The sequence below is a fragment of the Berghia stephanieae genome, chromosome 4 (genome assembly GCF_034508935.2).
Source record: "Berghia stephanieae isolate SIO BIC M18660-M18661 chromosome 4, UCSD_Bste_1.3, whole genome shotgun sequence".
Classification (NCBI taxonomy): Eukaryota; Metazoa; Mollusca; class Gastropoda; order Nudibranchia; family Aeolidiidae; genus Berghia; species Berghia stephanieae.
Window position 1 is genome coordinate 83,494,121 of NC_088363.1, and position 20,940 is coordinate 83,515,060.

The 20,940-nt window shown below is 33.1% G+C and overlaps 1 protein-coding gene across 3 annotated transcripts in view; it reads right to left on the reverse strand.

Moving 5' to 3' along the window:
- Nucleotides 1–20,940, reverse strand: part of LOC144971406 (uncharacterized) — a 69,739-nt gene that overhangs the window by 3,650 nt on the left and 45,149 nt on the right. For 2 of the 3 annotated variants that reach the window (XM_078912256.1, XM_078912254.1), the window contains exons 36-50: nt 18,588–18,701; nt 17,335–17,428; nt 15,032–15,106; nt 14,616–14,768; nt 12,386–12,520; nt 12,011–12,157; nt 10,799–11,013; nt 10,313–10,505; nt 9,511–9,644; nt 8,538–8,809; nt 7,328–7,467; nt 5,966–6,088; nt 4,084–4,161; nt 3,217–3,364; nt 194–2,525 (exon numbers count right to left, since the gene is read on the reverse strand). In XM_078912256.1, coding sequence (XP_078768382.1) covers nt 2,377–2,525; nt 3,217–3,364; nt 4,084–4,161; nt 5,966–6,088; nt 7,328–7,467; nt 8,538–8,809; nt 9,511–9,644; nt 10,313–10,505; nt 10,799–11,013; nt 12,011–12,157; nt 12,386–12,520; nt 14,616–14,768; nt 15,032–15,106; nt 17,335–17,428; nt 18,588–18,701 — 2,170 coding nt within the window. In that variant the 3' untranslated portion in view covers nt 194–2,376. Of the gene's footprint in view, nt 1–193; nt 2,526–3,216; nt 3,365–4,083; nt 4,162–5,965; nt 6,089–7,327; nt 7,468–8,537; nt 8,810–9,510; nt 9,645–10,312; nt 10,506–10,798; nt 11,014–12,010; nt 12,158–12,385; nt 12,521–14,615; nt 14,769–15,031; nt 15,107–17,334; nt 17,429–18,587; nt 18,702–20,940 lie in introns of those variants that run through there. The other variant, XM_078912255.1, reaches the window with a different exon arrangement.

Genomic DNA, 20,940 nt, shown 5'->3' on the forward strand with positions numbered 1-20,940 from the left:
TTTTTCATGTCTGTGGCAAGTTGCTTTTGGATTTTGTTATGCGTTGTCCTGAAAAACAATATATATATAAAATCTTTTTACTGGTATAAAGTTACTGAATGACAAATTGTGTTAAACCTATAAGGACGAGACGAGAAAGTGTTAATTAATAAAAGGAGGAAACTTCAAAGATGGATGTTACAACAAATAAAAAGATAATGTATTCTCCAAATGTTTATTTTGTTTCTTCATCTTTCATAAAAAATCTCATATATGATGTAAATATGTAGTCGATAAAGTCTATTCAGAAGTAATAATCATATATATATAAATATACGGTATATGTATATGAAAAGTGTTTGGAGACAGAATATATCCACATTGCATACATATACAGACTCATGCACATCAGACACTCATTCACAAACGCACAATTTATGCCCTAAACAGTCATAGAAATTGTTTAAAAAACCAAACATAGTACAGCACTATATATAACTCCATTGAATTAGTTAAGCAGGAATAAATAAATTATTGAATTACTTCTACAACGTCTTATTTCACTTCCATGCTGCTTTATGGACTTGTTTGGGAATTATATTGCTTGGTTTTGCCTTGGCCCACTCTATGATCCTTAACCGAGTGGGTGCAGTAAAATGTATTATTCCTTTTATGTAGGATGATTTTTCCATTGTAAATCGTCTCTTTATATTTTATTAGGGGTATCGATATATCCGTTGGCATGAGAGTTCTCTCTTATATGGGATCATGCGCTTATGCCCGGAGATGTGCCTCAACCCCCTATCACCCCAAAGTCGTTTAGCACCTTAAGGCCTATGATCCGTGACTGTATCCTGATTTTTGTGTTACTGAATGAACAATATAACTGGTTTCTACCCTTTAGATAGGATGCTAGTCTGAAATAAAGACCTAGCCACCCATTATTTTTTATTAACTCCCTTTGCATGAGAGGTGAGTATTGTACAACCTGAGGTATCACAAATCTCACCAAAACCAAAACTGAAAAAAAACAAAAAACATTGATCTCTTTATTTGTTTTGTTTTTCTCGTCTTAAATTTACATCTCCGTTATGAGTGGCACATTCACAAATTAATCAGGGGAATAAGATTTGTCTCTCATTTGTTTTTATTAATACGAGAAATGTCACTGTCTGATAACAGTTGAAATAACTGACATTAAAGTGATTACGAGATTTAAACATTGATGAAGGCAGTCAGTAAAGAAAAATCGCTACATTGAAACCCAATCATCCATTCTACAGATCTTGGACAATTCATCAATGAACATGGCTTCATCAACAAGAAAAAACCTTACAGTATGGATAAAAGTAGAGTGAACTATGGTAAATCTGAAAAATTGCTCAATTTCATGGCCGCCGCTTAATTAGGATGATTTCTCGGGAACTGAGCCATCCCAATAAACCAGCTTGGACTGTACTTGACTTAGGCGTTGTATTTTATCCCATAATGAAAAGCACAAATGTACTTTACATCAACAATAAACTTAAGCTCTAAAAGATTGAAAAATCATACACATCTACACAGACAAAAACACGTACTCCTTCATATGAAACAACTAATTTAGTCATACTGATTTAAACAAAAAAGTGAATGCCTGTACTAAAATTAAAGAAATCTTAAATTTAAATATAAAAAAATAAACAGCAAACAAAGCAAATGATCTTAAACGTTTATCACAGATGAGGCAGTTTATGAATTACATTTCTGTCATTAAATATCACTTTTCAATTCTCAAATAAAACGATTAAAACAGTTATGCCCTTAAAATAAGATTTATACCAAAGTGGTAGATGTTGGATCAATTAAATTATTATTAATTGATTTCAAAAACTTCCAAATCGATTGATGTGCTTTTGAAACATAAAGACTATAATTTAAGAATATTATTGTTAAATGAAAATTATAATATAACAATACATTCTATGGGAAAAAAAAAATCACCATTGTTTTTCACCAGACATGAAATAATAGAAAAAAATCATATTAACTATAATCTGGCTTGAATATCAGCAATTTGAATTATTAATGTTTACCATTTTGCATACAGACAATAAACACAGGGTCAGAGTAACAGCGATATAGGAATCGCTTTGCAACTCACATCATAAATGAGGTGCTGTGTTTCTCCTCAGCTCACGAGATCATGTTCTTATTGTTACTAAGAATGGAGCTTACTACTTGAAAGAAAAAATCCTTCATAGGAATAAACAAATTTACAAAAAAAGCAAAAAACAAAAACAAAACATAAAATAAAAGAAAATACACAAACGTGAAAATACATGAATAAATCAATAAAAAACCGAAACAAATAATGGTCAATAAATAAATCACCAGAGACACTGTGAGATTTAAAATTTATGATTTCTTGACAACTTTGTTCGGTCTGCTTTGAATGTGAACAGCACGCTTGTAATCATCAATGGCTTCAGTCTGTTTTCCCAGCTTGCCTCGAACATCCGCTCTTCGCTTCAGCATCAATGGGTCATCGGGCTGCAGTTCTAGCGCTGTTAAACAAAAATACATAAAAAAAAGAAGTAAATAAGATAGAGTCAGCAGAAACTCAGACATTAAAACACTTGCCAAATATTGTTTCAAGATTTACATATAAAAATAAAAGGTATGGTTTTATAATAAATTATGTTATCCATTATGTTATTCATTATTTGTGAATCCAGAATAAAACCTTGTGAACCTTACACTAAAATATTAATTAAAAAGGTCTAAATTATATAAATTGAGTTTTATAAAATTTTGATAGAGGAGATATAAAGATATGATATTGATATGGTGCCATAAAAATCATAAATTTCATCGATAATTTTCATGTTCAATTCAATCACTTTATCTGGTTCATCCTGATACTTGATTGATGCACTGGATCACATACGATAAATTGAGAAGTAAATAATATTTGATATTGGACTATATCCACTAAATGTGCTCAAAGCGTTTTAGTAGGGGTCCCTAGCTAACAGCAACACTTAACACGCGGCACAAGACATGATGTCTGTAAGGTGCTATTACAATTTCTGTTCAGATCAGGTACCTACTCGTTTTACATTTGAGTACAGTAGGAGTAGGAGAATGTGAGTAAAGGTCGCCACTTTGTGTCACCCACAACAGGACTCAAACCAAGGACCTTCTGGTCTGAAGTGAGTGAAGTACCACAAGACCACAAAGCTGCACACTACTAACCTTTAGTATACTCTTTTTCTGCCTTGTCAAACTGTTGCAACGATGCATAGACATTGGCTCTGTTGAAATAAATATGAGCTGAGTATGGGCTTAGTTTGGCTGCGATCTTGAAGTCGGCTAGAGCTCCTTGGGTGTCGTGGAGGAGAACCTGGAATTTAAACAGATCAAATTGCAATGATGATCACCAACTGAGGCCACTTTTTAAAAAATTGAATGTAAAAACAAATGCATATGCAAAAATTGAGTTGAAGTTGATGGAGATAAATAGAAATTCATGACCAAAAGAACTGGTTATAGGTCATTGCCAGACCAAAAAAAAAAAACACAAATAAACCCCCAAACCCAACAGAAATGGCAATAGATACAACAGTTAAAAGTTACAACACCACAAGAAGTAATTAACAAAAATGAATATAACAGCTTCAAAAAAGAGCAAAATACCAAACACAGAACGTTTCAGGCTGAAAACCCTTCTTCAGCCAACAACAAAAAACTAAAGTAAGGCATTTCACCCATATATTCCTCATCCTTTCAGAAGCTTACATTAAATTTAAACGTGTAAAGCAATTTTGTCTATTTCCAAAAATAGCACTTCGCCTAACAGGCTACAGATCCCATTCTGTCTTAAATGTATACTGCTCCAAGGAGACTATTAAAACATAAAATTGTAAAGCACTTAAAACATGGTGATTACCGTAAATAACCAATATATAAATGTAATATTTCCCTTCAATTTTTCTTTCTGAAAGTAAGCAATACAAATTAAGTTATTTTCAATTTGGTCGTGCCATGGACATGGATAAAAATACCATAACAAAGCCCCCCATTCCCCTAAGATAAACCAATCATCGTTTGCCAGCAACTTACCTTAGTGATGGCTCTGTTCAAGAACGTTGATTCATCCTGTGGGTTGTACTCGGCAGCTTTCTTGTAGTATTCCAATGCCTTGAACAGTCAAAAACAAATAACTAAACATGTCATCCTTATTCATTCTCATCATAATGCAAACCATTCATTTGAGATGAATTAAAATGAAAAAAAAAACCTTTTAATTTTAAAATATGAATTTATCGGACTTGTCCACTTGCCCAGGACAACAATTAATCAAATCTTTCGAAATAAATAATTTTAAAATCATCATTTAAAAAAAAAAGACAAATCCATGAGATTAGAAAAAGCAAAAACGAGAAAAAATAGACAAATAAATAAATAAATAAACAAACAAATGAATAAATAAGAGAATAATTAATAAATCAATCAATAATTATATAAATAAATTAATAAGTAAATAAATGCATTACTAATTAAATGAAATTTTTTTTTAATGAAATAAAAAATCTGTAAATGAAAAAAATAATTACTATCTGTTCATTTTTTTCTCTCTAAAACTGATTTTATAGTTCTTAAAACATATGAAAGAAAGTGTAAGTGTTTACACAATATGCCGACACATTAATGAAAGAATTACAATGCAACACATGACAACACCATGCTTATTTTTCAATTGCCTGTGACAAGCACTGGATAGCCATGGACTCAGGCTATAGTTTTACAAAGGATAAGGGTAAACGTGTGCAGACAAGTGCTTGTCCCCCTCCATTCGTACCACTTCCCCACATCCTATCATGTTATCCCACGTGCTGTGGTGGTGTGTTTTGTTTTCTAAGGGAGTAACTCATGAGTGAATGATATTCATTATGTTGCCAACAAAAAGGCATGAATCTACGACATGGGTGCCAGCAGGAAGAAGTGCTGAAACCTGAAACTAAAATCTCGACACTTTGCCAAATCTGAAAATGTTCCTACTGAAAATGCAGCCTAAACTTTACTCTTATTTCATCACCTTTTTTATACCATTATTAAATGATTACACAGCAAACATATTGACACAATGAGGAAATTGATTGACAATTTTGATTTTAAAACGTTTTCGAATTTTTACCGATGCTATTAGGTTATTTTACTCAAAACACTGAAACCGGAGGTGTTTGACTTTGAGATATCGCGAAACCGGAAATCCGTCATGAACAAGAAAACTGGCACCCATGATCTACAAAATCAGAATGTGCAAACATTGAGATCATATACTTAGTCAGAAGACTGCATCACAGTTTGTGTCTCGTGTCTTTATAGCCACGTTCATGCATTTGCCGAAACATGAATTCGATAAAGTTTTCCGACTGTCCCAATTAGTTTGTCAAATGTGTTTTGCACTGTAATCAAAAAACAAATAACAACCCCCCCCCCCCAAAAAAAAAAAAAACCCAAACCCCCCCCCCCCCCCCCCCCAAAAAAAAAAAAAGAAACGAAACAAAACAAAATAAATAACAAACATCCCCCTCTCCCTATATAACAGATATATAAAATTCAATAATATATCTATCAAGACAATGTTTGTATTAAGACCAATACCATAATATACGTTGCATCCAAATAACATGATAACATCATTATGATATATGTGGCATCAGAGTGCAAAATTTCATCTTGTTATAAATTCAAGTGATGATAAGCATGGTCAATTATTGGATAAGTGACAATGATTACAAAATTCTGGCTTTAGCCTCACTCGAATCATGTTTTAATGTTAGAGTGCTGATGAAATGTCAAATATGACAAGGACATTTTGTTTATTTGGTCTGCTGGGAGAAAGTAAATGAAACATTGTGAAACCCATTGAGCATGGTAAATCCTTGGAAATATACGATATAAATATTCATAAATTTATTTTAAAAACTGCCTTACGTACCTGTTTGAAATGCCTTGTGTGGAAATACACATTTCCAGCATTGAAATAGGCCAGTGCATAGGTAGGATCAAGCTTGATAGCCCTCTGATAGTCTTGCATGGCCATGACCGGGTCTCCCATGAACTGAAACAAATTATAACTCAATATAAATTGTAGATGATGGTCTAATGAGATAAACCAGTTGCTGGTTTTTGAGTATTTTAGAGTGATCAGATTGTACAATTGATGTCTTTCTATATTCGGTTACATAATCTGTAGTCAGAATGTAATGTATGCATAGTGATGGTTTCTTCCTGCCTACATCTACATTGATAAAAGAAAGATAAAATTTTTGTGTCTCTTTGTGGGTCATCTACAGGGAAAACCAGACTGCCGTCTGCTATGAAAATTAACCAGTTCATTAGCATTTCTATCTTTCTGATGCAAGACATTGAGATTTCTGCAATTTAGGTTTATTTTACAATGGCCATATGAATTTTTAAATCCATTTTCTTTGATCCCTAAGATTTACAACACCGTTTTGACTGGAAATCATGTATCGGAGTACATAATATATTTTTCACTCCATTGAGTTTGGTGTGCATATATTTATTGCACCATTTGTTGTTCATTTTGTTTATGTTTATATTTATATTATTTTTTTTTGGATACGTTTATTTGGATGCCTGTGGTAGAGAGAGGAGGAAGGAGAAAGTAGTGACAAAGGGTGGGGATGTCAATGATTAGTTTTACATTGAAGATGTAGCATGTTTGCAATATTATATCTAAGTGATACTCGGCTGCTAGAAACTGTGGACAGTAAAAAGCAATAAACAAAAATGAATATAGCAGCTTCAAAAAAGAACAAAATATCAAACACTGAACGATTTGGGCTTAAAACCCTTCTTCAGGCAACAACAAAAAAAACAATAATATCAGCACTTAACAGAATATAAATAAATATAAATCGTACTGTTGGAAATCTGACAATTGTCGGAAGATTTACAGGCCTGATTATTATTATTATTATTATTATTATTATATATTATTATTATTATTATTATTATTATTATTTTTATTATTATTATTATTATTATTATTATTATTATTATTATTATTATTATTATTATTATTATTATTATTATTATCATTAAAAGTACCAAAAAATCCTTCTAGAGCTTTGGATAGGATGTGAGTCTATCCCAAAGTACTTTCCACCCAATCTAACAGATCTAGCCATCTTAAAATTGCTGGGTAAACAGTGGGGTCAGTAAAAATATCAACTACACTTGGAATTGGCACCTAGTTCATTGAGGGTGAGGCAAATGCTCTACCAACTGAGCTGTTGGGAATTTTTAAAACGAAGTTAGTAGAGGAACCCACCTGATTGATGACCCCTCTGTTTGTCAATAGTTCGGCTGTAGCTCCACAATTGATAGACCTGCTAATGTCTTGATAGGCAGCAAATGTGCTGCTCATTTGGAGATTGATGATTGCTCTCCCTTCCAGAGCTGGTTTGTAATCTGAGGAGGATAAAATGTCGCGATAATATCCTACTTTTACACACAGATCAAGCAATGCCTGCATATCACGTTAACATCTGTTACTTAACATTATTGGAGATGTTTGACTTTGGTCGATAAGAAATTGGATTAAAGTTGAAATTGACCTTTTCACTCCATTCCAAAACAAAGAAAATATCAAAACTTTTGCGACATAAAATTTCATTTAATGTTGTTACCTACAATTTTTCATTTTGCATGACTAAAAATAAGGTGTTTATTGAAAGTGATAAAAATACAGATTTTTGGGTCCTTTGAAATAAACCCCAGTAAGGTGAAGTTTTGAAGACCTTTCAAAGGGTAGACAAAAGCTTCTGAGTGAGATGGACATTTTGTAAAGGAATAGTAACTTTGGCCTCTCTCTCTCTCTCTCTCTCTCTCTCTCTCTCTCTCTCTCTCTCACACTCTCTCTTTCTCTTTGCCACAAGCAGATACATTACCATACTAGTCAACTATGACCATAAGAACAAAACGTAATAGATTTTTAAAAAAGAGGTGCCTATTGGATGTTCCATCGCAGTTATTTAATAGAGAAAAAAGGGTGTTGAGAATGTCTTGAGGTTATGAAATCCAAGTCTCCAGACTATTTATACCTATGTGACTGTATTCGTTTCAATGCCTTAATAAAGATGCGGTTACCCCCCCCCCCCCCCCTACATTCTTCATCAACTAAATTCAAATACTTTATCAAAAAAACAAAATTGGAGGACTTCATCATCACCATCATCATTGCCTTTTTCACCCTGGGTCAGGATATAGGCCATAGACAAACAGTTTCCATCCTCCTCTATCTTGAGCTAACTTTTGTATCTCGATCCATGTCTTCTTTAATCAGCTTTTTTTTAATCAGCTTTTTTTTAATCAGCTTTTTATCAGCTTCTTTAATTCTTCTCCATGTTCCCCGTGGCCTTCTCCTTGAGAGTTCCAGTCCAATACTTTCTTTGTTATAGTGGATGGAAGACTTAGTAAAGAAGGAATAATCAACACATATAATTAAAGATTTAGCACAATATCTCATCAATAAAACCTACTTGGTTTTACTTCGATCACAGCTGTGAAATGCTTCCAAGCCTGCATGAGCTTGCCTGAAACTTGTGCAGTGTAAGCCAGATTGATGCGAGCTGGTAGACACAAGGGATCCAGTCGCAGGGCTCTTTGGTAATCCCGTCTAGCAAACTCAAGGCCTCTCTCGTGGCCGTAATCCATGAACACATTTCCTCTGGCGATGATCCCGTCCAGGAAGTATGGCTTCAATTGTAAACAGTGAGTGAATGTGGCCACTGCCTCCTTCAACCTATTCAGTCTAATAAATGGTTATAAACATTCAAGTGATTACCAAGCTGATAGAAGCAGAGGCTTGTAAAAGGTAATCCGACAAAAATGAACATAACAGATTCGAAAATAAAAGAACAAAATACTAAACACACATTTCTAGTTATTGTCTTTTCTTCAGCAAATACATGGCAGAAAAGTCTTTGCATGTCAAGTTCATCTGGATTAAACATGATGTGTTATTGTATTAACTGTCTTTGTTATTGGCTGACGAATGGTTTTGAGCCTGAACCATTCTGTATTTAGTATAACAAAGCTGTTATATTCATTTTGTACAGTATTACAAAAAATAACAATAACTAATAATTAATAAATAAGTAGTCTTACGTCTGGTGGAAAATAAATATATCTTGCATTTATTTTAAGTGCTTACAATTGTTTAACTGCTTTGAAAGCTATTATAAGTTCTGTTTGACAAAACACCTTTAACAAGACGCAGCCATTTTTTTGTTGTTGACACATGTGACCAAATATCTCAATCGGGTATCATGTCCAGGTAAACCATGAGACTGAAAATTCTATTCAAATTCTTAATAAAATAATTTCTCAAAAATCAAATGTTTAATTTAGCTTATCAGACATCAATATTTCATATTCTTGCTATGAAAGCATTCAATTTTCTAAGAAATTTTCTTACAATTGGAAACATTTAATTTTTTTATTTGATCTTACTTATGGAAGCATAATCCCAGGGTGTGGTGAATTCGATGATCCTTTGAGCTCAGCTTTGCAGCAGCTTGGAAGTCAAATAAAGCATTCATGTAATCTTGTCTCTCAAAGTACAGTAGGCCACGGTTGATAAGAACCTTGAATGATACAACCACAGCAGTTTAAAGTGGGATGTTTCCATTATTTCTATTTTTTATTTTAGATGTGATATATTTTTAAGAGAATTTGCTGAATATTACATAAAAAGAGCATAATCTAGTCATGCATTGACAAAACATATCTTTTTTTCCCCATTTTGATACGAAAACTATTTACTTCATGAATAAAGATTAAGATGATCCCTAAATTTGTCAAAAAGTTTCATATTTCAATGAAGTCGTTGGTTCAAGAATTTTTGATCAGTTGCTTGCCATCTTAATACATAGATATGTATTTAAAACTTTTCTGACAAAAATGATAAAAATGTGTTTTGCTAGTGTAGAACAGAATATTAAAATATCAATTAAAAAATATATAAATCTATATATATATATATATATATATATATATATATATATATATATATATATATATATACACATATACAGATTTTTGTACTAGCATTCTTATAATATGTTACTGCCAATAGCCTGATTTAAGTGTCTAAAGTGCCTTGCACAAGGATGCAATGCTGGGGCTATTCATTTTGTCAACCATCTGGTCAATGACCATGCTTAACATTGCTTTATAAATTAAAGATGAGACACTGTACCGCTGAGCCAGTGACACCACAAACTGTATTACCAATACATGACATTAAACTTACTTTTAAACTAAGCATGGAGCCAAGGAGCAAAACAATCCCATAGTCGGTCAATGCTTTATCATACTGTCCATTCTCGTGATAACATACAGCCCTGTTGAAGAATGGCAGTGGGCACTGCGTATCGATGGCTGCAGCCTTGCTAAGATCAAGGATGGCTAGTTCATAGGCCTTGATGTGATACTTGAGGGACCCTCTGAAAGACAAGGAAAAAATATTAAAACAAATTTAAGACTTGAAAGAGACGATTAATATAAAATTTAAACTTTAGGAACAACATTAGACTGAAGAGTTTAGAATAATACAAACTTCTTTTTATAATACTTTGAATCAGTCTAAAAAATGTCAATGTGAAAGTCATGCAACGTTTTGTAGAGAAAGACAAGCTGAATATTATTTTCCTTTTTTTTCTCTCTCGCTTTCAAAACATAACCAAATTTTTACTAGGATGCAATTAACATTAGGATTTTTAAAATATCCTAATTTTACCGGTATAAGAAAGCTCTGACACTCTTTGGCTGTAGTTTGATGGCTTCGTTACAGTTAAGGATAGCCTTGGCGTATTTCCCTTTCATGCCATAGTAACAGGCACGACTAAGATAGGCTTGAAAGATCTTGGCATTGATGGCGAGGGCACGGTTAAAGTCTTGGATTCCTTTCATCTGTCTCATTTTGACTGCAGCTAAGCCTCGCTGGTAATAAGCCTGTACAAAAAAAGGGAATATAGAAGTGCAGTTGACAAAATAATCGACAAATTTGTCTCATATAAAATTGATTGAGACAAGTATGATAATTGCGATCTTGATAATGATAAACCAGTCAAATAATATAACATAAAAAATATCATTTTGAAAGATCAAATAAAATTAATAATAATAATAATAATAATAATAATAATAATAATAATAATAATAATAATAATAATAATAATAATAATAATAATAATAATAATAATAATGATAATAGTAGTAGTAGTAATAGTAGTAGTGGTAGTAGTAGGAGTAGTAGTATTTTTTTCATATTTTTCTATATCGACGTAGGGGTGTAAAACCACCCCATTAGATAGGAATAGGGTAACTCACATTTTTTCTTATCATTGGAGTAAGGGTGTAAAACCACCCCATTGGATATGAATAGGAATATGAAAATTGTGATAGACATCTCGTCTGCTATCTCTCTGCTTAAAAAAAAAAGAACATGTCAACTTCTACAAAATTGATCTTTCAATGTACATGTCTGAGGCCTTCAATATCATTGACCATTGCATCCTATTAACGAGAATTCAACGTTTATTTAGGGTAAGCGGGATTTGCCTTGATTGATTTATATCACACTTGATGGACTGCAAGCAAGCCGTAGGGTTCAAAAGGTCAAGGTTCGTCAGCAATAATGATGATGATAATTATTATTATTATTATTATTATTATTAAATCATTATTATTATCATTATTATTATTATTATTATTATTATTATTATTATTATTATTATTATTATTATTATTATTATTATTATTATTATTATTATTATTATTATTATTATATTTATTATTATTATTATTTTTATTATTATTATTATTATTATTATTATTATTATTAGTTATTTTTATTATTATTATTATAAATTTTCTTTTTCTTTTTTTTTTCCAGATTATTAATTCTTATGACTTCTAAAAGTAGACAATTAAAAAAAAAAAAACTGACGTCAGCGTGAGAAGGGTTGAATTTGATGGCAAAATTGAACTGCAGTAGAGCTTCGCTGTAGTTCCTCAGCTCCATATGACAGAGACCAGACAGGTAGTGGGCGTCGGCTGTCTCAGGTGGCCAGGGGTCTCGTTTTCTCCATGGTCTCTGAAGATGAGATGACATTAGAAAAATAAACCCCTCCAAAGAAATGGAAGTGTTGAATTGAGTTTTTTGATGACAATTATAATCGAAAATTGATCGACAAGTGATTAATAGAATAAGTATTTCAAGAAGATGATTCATGTTGCTTTAGTCAAGAGACAAGATGTAAAATTTTGATATCACAAATATGACAGTTGGGACTTCTACCATATCTTTGGTATCTTTACATACCATTTTTTCAAGAGCAGCCTTGAAGCTAGTAACAGCATCCTTGAATTGTTTGGCTTTCATATTCGTTTTTCCAAGCATCATGAAATAAGGAGCAATAGGTTTCAATCTGGACGCTTGGACGAGGGCGTCAATGGCCTGGTACAGAAATATGTTAAAAACAATATGAAAATAGTAACGATCGTATTCGTTGACATCACAAAATATTTTGGCAGTCATTTTTAACTTATCACAGAGACTTAAAATATAGAGGCAGGCAGAACTGGTTAGCATTTTTATTATATGCATATCAGCTATGTAACATAGCATCATTTGAGTTTAAGATCAGATCAAACAATTCTTTTGATCTGTTGTTATAAAATGCAATGCAGTTATTCAAATTGTTTTTAAAAAAGTCTTTCAAACCCAAAAGAAAGGAGCGAGAATCTATCCTGATTTTTACAGTATAAAATGAAAAGTAACGACTTTTTATACTTTTGACATCGTCAAGTACTTTCCACCTGATCCAAAACACTCAGTTACCAAATAACTGCTGGGTAAAGAAGGAACAGAAAAAAAACAAAAAACGTGACACAATCCAAGATCAAAACTAATATCTTTGCTTGTGAGAGCTATTCTTTACTAATTGCCATATATCAAAACCCTCACCCATGTAAAAGAATGATACTATTTCTGCTATAAAAAGATTGGATAGGTAGAGTGGTTAAGGCATTGCACTACGACCCGGAAGGTCCTGGTTTGAGCCCCACTTCAGGCACTTTGGTTTTGTTTTTCTTGGACAAAATTATTTAGCTACAATTTGTTCACTTTGGATAACAAGGGTGATCACTGTTGGCATCAGATGCTTGTTTGATGGGTTTTATATAATCCTTTATGGAATGCCTAGGCGATGGCACCTAGACAATGCCGCGCAGAAGGACGTAATTTAAAAAAAACATTTTTTTAATAAAAGAATCAGTCATCGACACATTTCTAAGATCTAAGTTCCTTATCAATTGCATTCATGAAAACATGTTTTTGTGCTCATGTTTTTGTTTAAAGTTTCAGGTACTTCATGGTTTGACTAAACATAAAAAAGAATGATACCAAATTGAAGTCAAATATCTTGAAATAAAATTCTAAATACTATAATCTAGAGTGTACGGAACAAGATGATATTTAAAGAGATTTTTGTTGATTTATTTATCAAGCTCTCTTACTCTTACTCTATATCATGAGGCACATGTTTACACTTGTTGTACACAATGGTTTTAGTAGCTTTGCTATAAACATTTAATTTTATTAGACTCTTTTATAATTGATTTGTTTCAAATGAAGGAAAACAATAAAAATAAGAAATAAAAAATATATCATTGTTGCAGAATACCCTCTAAACATTTTGACTACATTTTGGTTGAAAATCATATAAAACTGTGTGAAAGAATACCATTACTATTAGCAAAGAAAAGTGCCAGAAGACAATAGAGAATAAAAATTTTTCGCGGCGGTGGTGGGGTTTGAACCTGCGACCTTATTGGTACGACAACTCCGCCTGGCAGGTGAGAGCGTGGCTCTACCGTGTGAGCTATCCACGAACACAAAAATATTCGTTTAAAACTCAAAGTCATTACTAGATCCCTCTCTCACCCACTTCTTGAGACCGCCGATTCGTTCGTACACCACCATCGCGAATAATTTTGACCAGCAGTTAAGCTTAATAGCCAATATTCTCAACACAAACATATAGCATAAAAAATTTTTTATTCTCTATTGTCTTCTGGCACTTTTCTATTCACTTCATATCTTGTTGTTACCAACATAAGTGCCTGCTCCACTCACTTTTCTGAATTAAAAATTCACCCCATACACCGGAGCATACTCAATGTCTCAATCGTTTCTATGTTATATGTTTGTGTTGAGAATATTGGCTATTAAGCTTAACTGCTGGTCAAAATTATTCGCGATGGTGGTGTACGAACGAATCGGCGGTCTCAAGAAGTGGGCGAGAGAGGGATCTAGTAATGACTTTGAGTTTGAAACGAATATTTTTGTGTTCGTGGATAGCTCACACGGTAGAGCCACGCTCTCACCTGCCAGGCGGAGTTGTCGTACCAATAAGGTCGCAGGTTCAAACCCCACCACCGCCGCGAAAAATTTTTATTCTCTATTGTCTTCTGGCACTTTTCTATTCACTTCATATCTTGTCATTACTATTAGCACAACATTCCTGTAATGACAACATTATCTTTTTTACCTTGTCGTAATTTTTCAAGAAAGACTGTACCACCGCCTGCTGTGTCGGGGATCCTCCAAAAGTACTTGTGGGACTATCCATTCCTAATTCTGAAGCATGCCGAACACAGAATGCTGCAAGGTCAAGGTTACCCATCTCCAACACCAGCTGACCCTTTACAAAGAAACCAAGAATGAGTCGATTAGCACAAGAGAAAAAAAAAAGCACCATTAAAACAGTACAGTTCTTCTTTTTGTAAAAAAAAAAAAGGAGTAACAGATTTCGGTATTGAATGATTAGTAAAATCAACTTATATTTGTTTTTGTTTTTTTATTATCATAGTCAAAAGAAGAACAACCCCCCCCCCCCCCCCCCACCCCCATCCCCAAAATAAACTAATGGAAAAATAAAAAAAAACAAAAACAGAAACTTCTTACTCTGAACATGTAGTAATGGTGGATGTCGGGTCTCAAATGAATTGCTCTCGTATAGTCTTTTAAAGCATTTTTTGTCTGGAAGAAAAAACATAAACATAAACAAACAAACATGAATCAATAAGTTCTTATCATTAAAGTTTGAAAAAGATAGAATTCCCTTTATTCATGCCCACGGGAAATTTGTTTTGACGGTATATTTTTAGAGATGGCTGAAGTGCAGTGATGCTAATGAGCTAGAGCTAGGTGACTTGCTCAAAGCCATAGAATACGATGAGTGGTAATTGAATCCAGTAACAACTTGGTATGAAGCAAAGACTATTCTGCTTCGCCAGTTTTGTCTTTAAAAAAATCTTCATTAGGACATTACAATAAAAAAAAACAAATAAAACAAATGAAAGAAATAAATACTGAAACTAAAATATCAATCACTCTTTTCAGCTTCTTAGTTGATTAATTCTTTTCAGCTACAAACATTTGAGTTTGAATATAAATTACCAAATTGGAAAAAACTTGTGAGATGCATATCCTTATCTTTCCAAAAATTCTCCTCACTTGATTAAATGTGTAATTTAATAGTATTAAATGTGTAATTTATTAGTATTAAATTTGTAATTCAATAGTATTAAAGGTGTAATTTAATAGTAAATACTTATCAAAAATACGTATCTATTTACATTGCAGTCTGTAAAAAGCATTGATTAAAAAATGAATAGAACAACTTAAAAAAAATATTTGCAAACAACAAAAGCAATTAATATGGTAATACTTTACGTAGAAAAAAACAGCTGGAGAAAAAAAGCTCATCACATCTTTATAAATTCGACGTAAGAAATTATCATTTTTATTGATATTTCTAACAGTTAAAGAAAGGTTTCAGTCTAGATATTCCAGGTTAAGTTTTGCTTTGCTTTCATTAACTACTCCAAACTGATTTTTCAAATCATACATGCAGAAAATATGTTGCCTGTTATGGACAGAACAGAAAATTCTAAGACTTTTGAAACGGCAATCAACATGATAGGGCAATTAGTTTAATAGTTATACAAATTTGAACTTTGGACTTTTTTGATCGCATTTCAAATGGGCCAAAACCCCATTTTCAAATCCCGCTGACAGCATAAATTAGAATCCCAAACAACTCAAATTTCTTGTACTTACACTACACTACACTGAACATATACTACACTTCACTGAACATACACTACACTACACTGGCCAATCACCTAATTTTTTCAAGACTGTGACTGTATTGAAAAGTTAGAAATTATTGCATTAAAAATGCTAAAAAATAAAATTTGCACAATATTCGAACATGACCTAAAAATTGCAACAATAACCAGGTTTCAAAAATTCATTAAAAATTTAAATAAAGCCACACAAATTTAAATAAGACATCAAATGAAAAGCCAAGAATAAGTCCTATTGAATCAAATCAAATTAATTAATCAAAATTAGCATCTTCAACAGAATATCACTGATTCAATTTTGATAGTGGAAAAAAAGTGAGGAAGAACAAGGAAATTCAAAAATTCACAGAAACTTAAAGAATACAGTTACAGACATCAAAAACCAGTAAAATTAAAGCTTGTAATAAAAACTAACGGTTAGTGAATATTTAAATGAAAAATAACATAGTAGCATCTTTATTTGGTTGATCTCAAAATTTTGGAATGTTGATGAAATAAGGTGTTGTTCGTGACACAACTTTACAAAACAGTGTTGGAATGAAGGATTTCAAAGTTGAAGCGTTCCGTAAGTCAACTAGTTGAATGCCACCAATCAAGGGATCAGACTAAAATTTTGACACAAAACAAAACAGAGGATGGACTTTTATTTGATACAACTTTAAACGTTAAAAATAATAAAAACTTGTTATTTTGGTTTTTATTTTTTAAAAATGATATTTAAAAACTTAACTCCTGCAACCACAATTTTTAGTTATAATAAAAGATATGTCTTTTTTGCCATCATTTTGGTACCACTTGTGAATAAATCCAATCAATGGGGTGGTCCAACCTCCCTGGCGAGTGCCAGATGGGGTAAAATTTGGCTATCAAAACACTGTAATTTCTGATGAAGATTGTCTAAAGTGAATCAATTTAACATATATTTCCAATAACATTAATCAAACAAATTAGCACTTTTAAACTGTGATAGAAACATGTTTCTAGCTCAATTATGAAGCAAATGCCGGCAGTTTTAAAAGACCAATCAATATTTTGAGAGAAAAACTCCCGCTGACATCAAAATCACACAGTTTGGAGTAGCTACTTTTATATAATTTTTATTCACTACTGTCTTACCTCATGTATTTTATGATATGCCTCAGCTCGACACACATAGGCCCTGACATATGTTGGATCAACTTTGATTGCTGAGCTAAATTTCTTTATTGCTCTATAAAAGAAGGGGAGAAACAATTGAAAATAAAATCTGATGTAAATTATAAAATAAGGTATTTGCCCTCGGCACAGAATCACATCTGACTTAAAGTATATGTTTTCAGTTTCCTTTTTTCGGTTAAACAGAACCATCATCATCATCATCATCATCATTGCCTTTTTCACCCTGGATCAAGGTATAGGCCACAGACAAACAGTTTCCATCCTTCTCTATCCTGAGCTAACTTTTTTTTTTATCTCATTCCAGGTCTTACCACTTCTCTGCATATCAGCTTCTTTAATTCTTCTCTATGTTCCTCGTGGCCTTCCCCTTGATCTTCTGCCCTGAGGGTTCCAGTCCAATACTTTCTTTGTTATAGTGGAGTCATTCTTTCTAAGCGTGTGTCCAATCCACCTCCATCATCTTCTTCCTATTTCCTCTCCCACTGGTTTCTGCTGTGTTCTTTCCCATACTTCTTCATTTTTTATTCTATCCATCCATTTTATTCTGAGTAGCTTACGCATGCACCTGTTTACGAAAATCTGTACCCTCCTTATACATGCCTGTGATGCGTTCCAAGTTTCACATCCATACAATAGGACAGAACCATATATTAGGCCTATTGATCATTTTAGAATGATTAGTCAGATACAAGGTGAGCAGATGGTGACTAATAATACATTGTGCTGTCTTTATTTCCCGACTCAACCATCTCCTCTCCCTGCACCCATACACAAACTAACTAAAATAACATGGAACATGCACAAGACTAATGAAGGCCTACACAGTTTGATGCCCGATAACAAAATGGTGTAATAGATGGATAGAAATCCATGTACTTCACACATTACTAAGATTTTGTAAAAATAAGGACTTTGTGATATCAAAAATATGAAGTTGACCAAGTTGGAGCAGGACTTGGTGCATTCTGCACATTGCTGATAGCAAATCTAAGACTAGCCTCGAGGTATAGTTTGTCTAGAAATCGTAGCCTTGAGGTAGATTTTGTCCAGAAATCCAGAAATACCATTTAAATTTTTATCCATTTCAGGTTCAATTTAAAGAATGAATCTTTTTATTATTTTGTTTTCTCTTCATTTTTTCACTGATAAACGTTTTATAGACACAATTTACCCTTTTAAAAAAGCTGACAAAAACTTAAAACTCTCCGTACCTGTGATAGTTGAGATGTTTCATCATGTAAATAAGTCCAAGATTTACATGAGCGGCAGCAATATCCTTGTTGAGTTTCAGAACGCTTTCAAAGTCAGGTATAGAATCTTCAGGCCTAAAGTAAATAAAAAGAAGAAAAAAAATCTTTTTAATATGTGATCCGCTGCCTCAATAGTCACCGTTGACCTCAACACAAAGCTGCCAACGATGCACCAGTTATTGCATTGCATTGAAGAGGAATTCAAGTGTCAAACTTCGAAATCATTGAGTCGCCTCCACCTGCACCTCACCATCACTGCCAAAATTTGCTCCCTTAAGGTGTCTCTAAAGTCTTAAGAAAAGTAAAAAGTCACATGGAGCTAAATTGAAACTGCATGAGGGGGGGGGGGGGGGGGGGGGGGGGGGGAGGGGGTGTTCTACAACGTCAATAAAACTTCCTCTTTCATGCATTTGTCTATGCATTCTTGGTATCTAACGAGCACATACATTTCCAAGGTTTCTCAAATCATTTATCCGTCTTCTCCATATGAAATTCTAAGCCTTTGCAAAGTGTCTGATTGGATTATCCAAGATTGGCTCGATTTAGTTTGTCATTATTTTTTGTTGATTTGCTGATGCACTTAGTGAATGACCATGACAAGCCTGGGGTCGTTAATGTTGGTCAAATACACTGACATGGCGTTTTTTTGCAAAAATAAATCCCAAATTTTGCAAGCTAAAAACAGCAAAATTTGCAAAAATTTTGCAAAAAGTTGCGATTAATTTTCCTAAAAACCCATAATTCGTTCATGAAAGAGAAACGTATTTGTTTGTTTTTAAGGGTTTCACGGCGCTTGCAACAAATGTAAGGTCATATCAGCGCCAGTAAAAAGGAAGAAAATGGGATCTAGTAAAAAGTTCTAGAATTACAATTAAAGTACCCAAGAAAAAGGAAGAACACGCTATCAGTGTACTTATTTTGAGATTATCTAACTGTTTCATCCTGACACAAGCACAGGTCCCACAGTGATGAAAATGAAAATTTGTCAAAAAGGAGGAAAATCTACCGGCCCGTCAGTCAAACCCAAATCTAATGCAAATATAACATAGCTATTCATAATTATTTAATATATTATTAGTCCTAAAGCACTTCTGATCATTAGACACATCCTGACCTTTTGCAAATATAATTTAATGAATTGTCATTTCCAATTAAACATTTTAGAGGCCTATAATGTCGCCAACTATATCAAGTGATTATGACAAACTTTTGGCCAAAAGACCAGGAGGTATTTGTTTTTACATAACAAACCCGGTTAGTGTCTGTGTTATTGAAACCTTGTGATGATGCAGCTTATAAATAAGAATCTTTAATTAATTGCAAAACATTTTCCATCAAGAAATCAAATTTAAATTAGCCTTTAAACAATCATTTCTTAAATCGATCAGCCTAACTTATTATCTCTCTATTACCAAATGATATCTATAAACATAATATGAAGATAGAAGGGTGGATGAGAGAGAAAGATATGAGAGAGAGAGAGAGAGAGAGAGAGAGAGAGAGAGAGAGAGAGAGAGAGAGAGAGAGAGAGAGGGGGGGCGGGGAGAATTGATGAATTGTTTTATAATTAGACACACGTTGTACTGTTAACAAATTAAGAATAATCAAACAAAAACAAAACAATCAAAAAAAAAGAAAAAAAAAAAGACAGGCTTATAAAACTTATAAAATCGCCAAATGTACTATCATGCTACAGCTAAAAGGTACATAAATATTTACACCCATTTGCTCCATCCCCTTCCCTTTCGATCATCTTCTCATCCATGGCCACTATGTGTCTTGTCCCACTTTTGACATTTGGCGGCAGTGTGTCTAGACTAACGTCATAAGTAAAGGAGTGTCACCAAAATTCATGCAACTGAGCAGAGGTGTCAAAAAATGATAGAAGGCAGATTTTTTTTCATGAACTACCACTTAGCAGAAAATGTTTGACATGACAAAAACAACGGAACATTTATGAAAAAATCCACGGAAGATTATCATCAATGGTACCGACTAATTTTTTAAAAATATATATCTATAGATATTTTTATTTTGGTGCAAAATCTCGAAAATTTGCAAAAATTTGCCATAAATTGCAAATTTTGTGGCCGCAATGCAAATCAGCGATTTTTTGCAATTTTGCGTTGCGCCCGCAAGCGATGCAAAAAACTGCCATCTCAGGATACAGCATCAGTTCCAGCAAAGCCCTTAGCTCACCTTTTAACTTTTCGAATGCCAACACAGGAGTTGCCATAAACAAGTCTCAGCCATTCATGAATGTTTACAGGTGCACCACATCCCTCTCCGCCGTAAGGAAATCAATTACAGACCG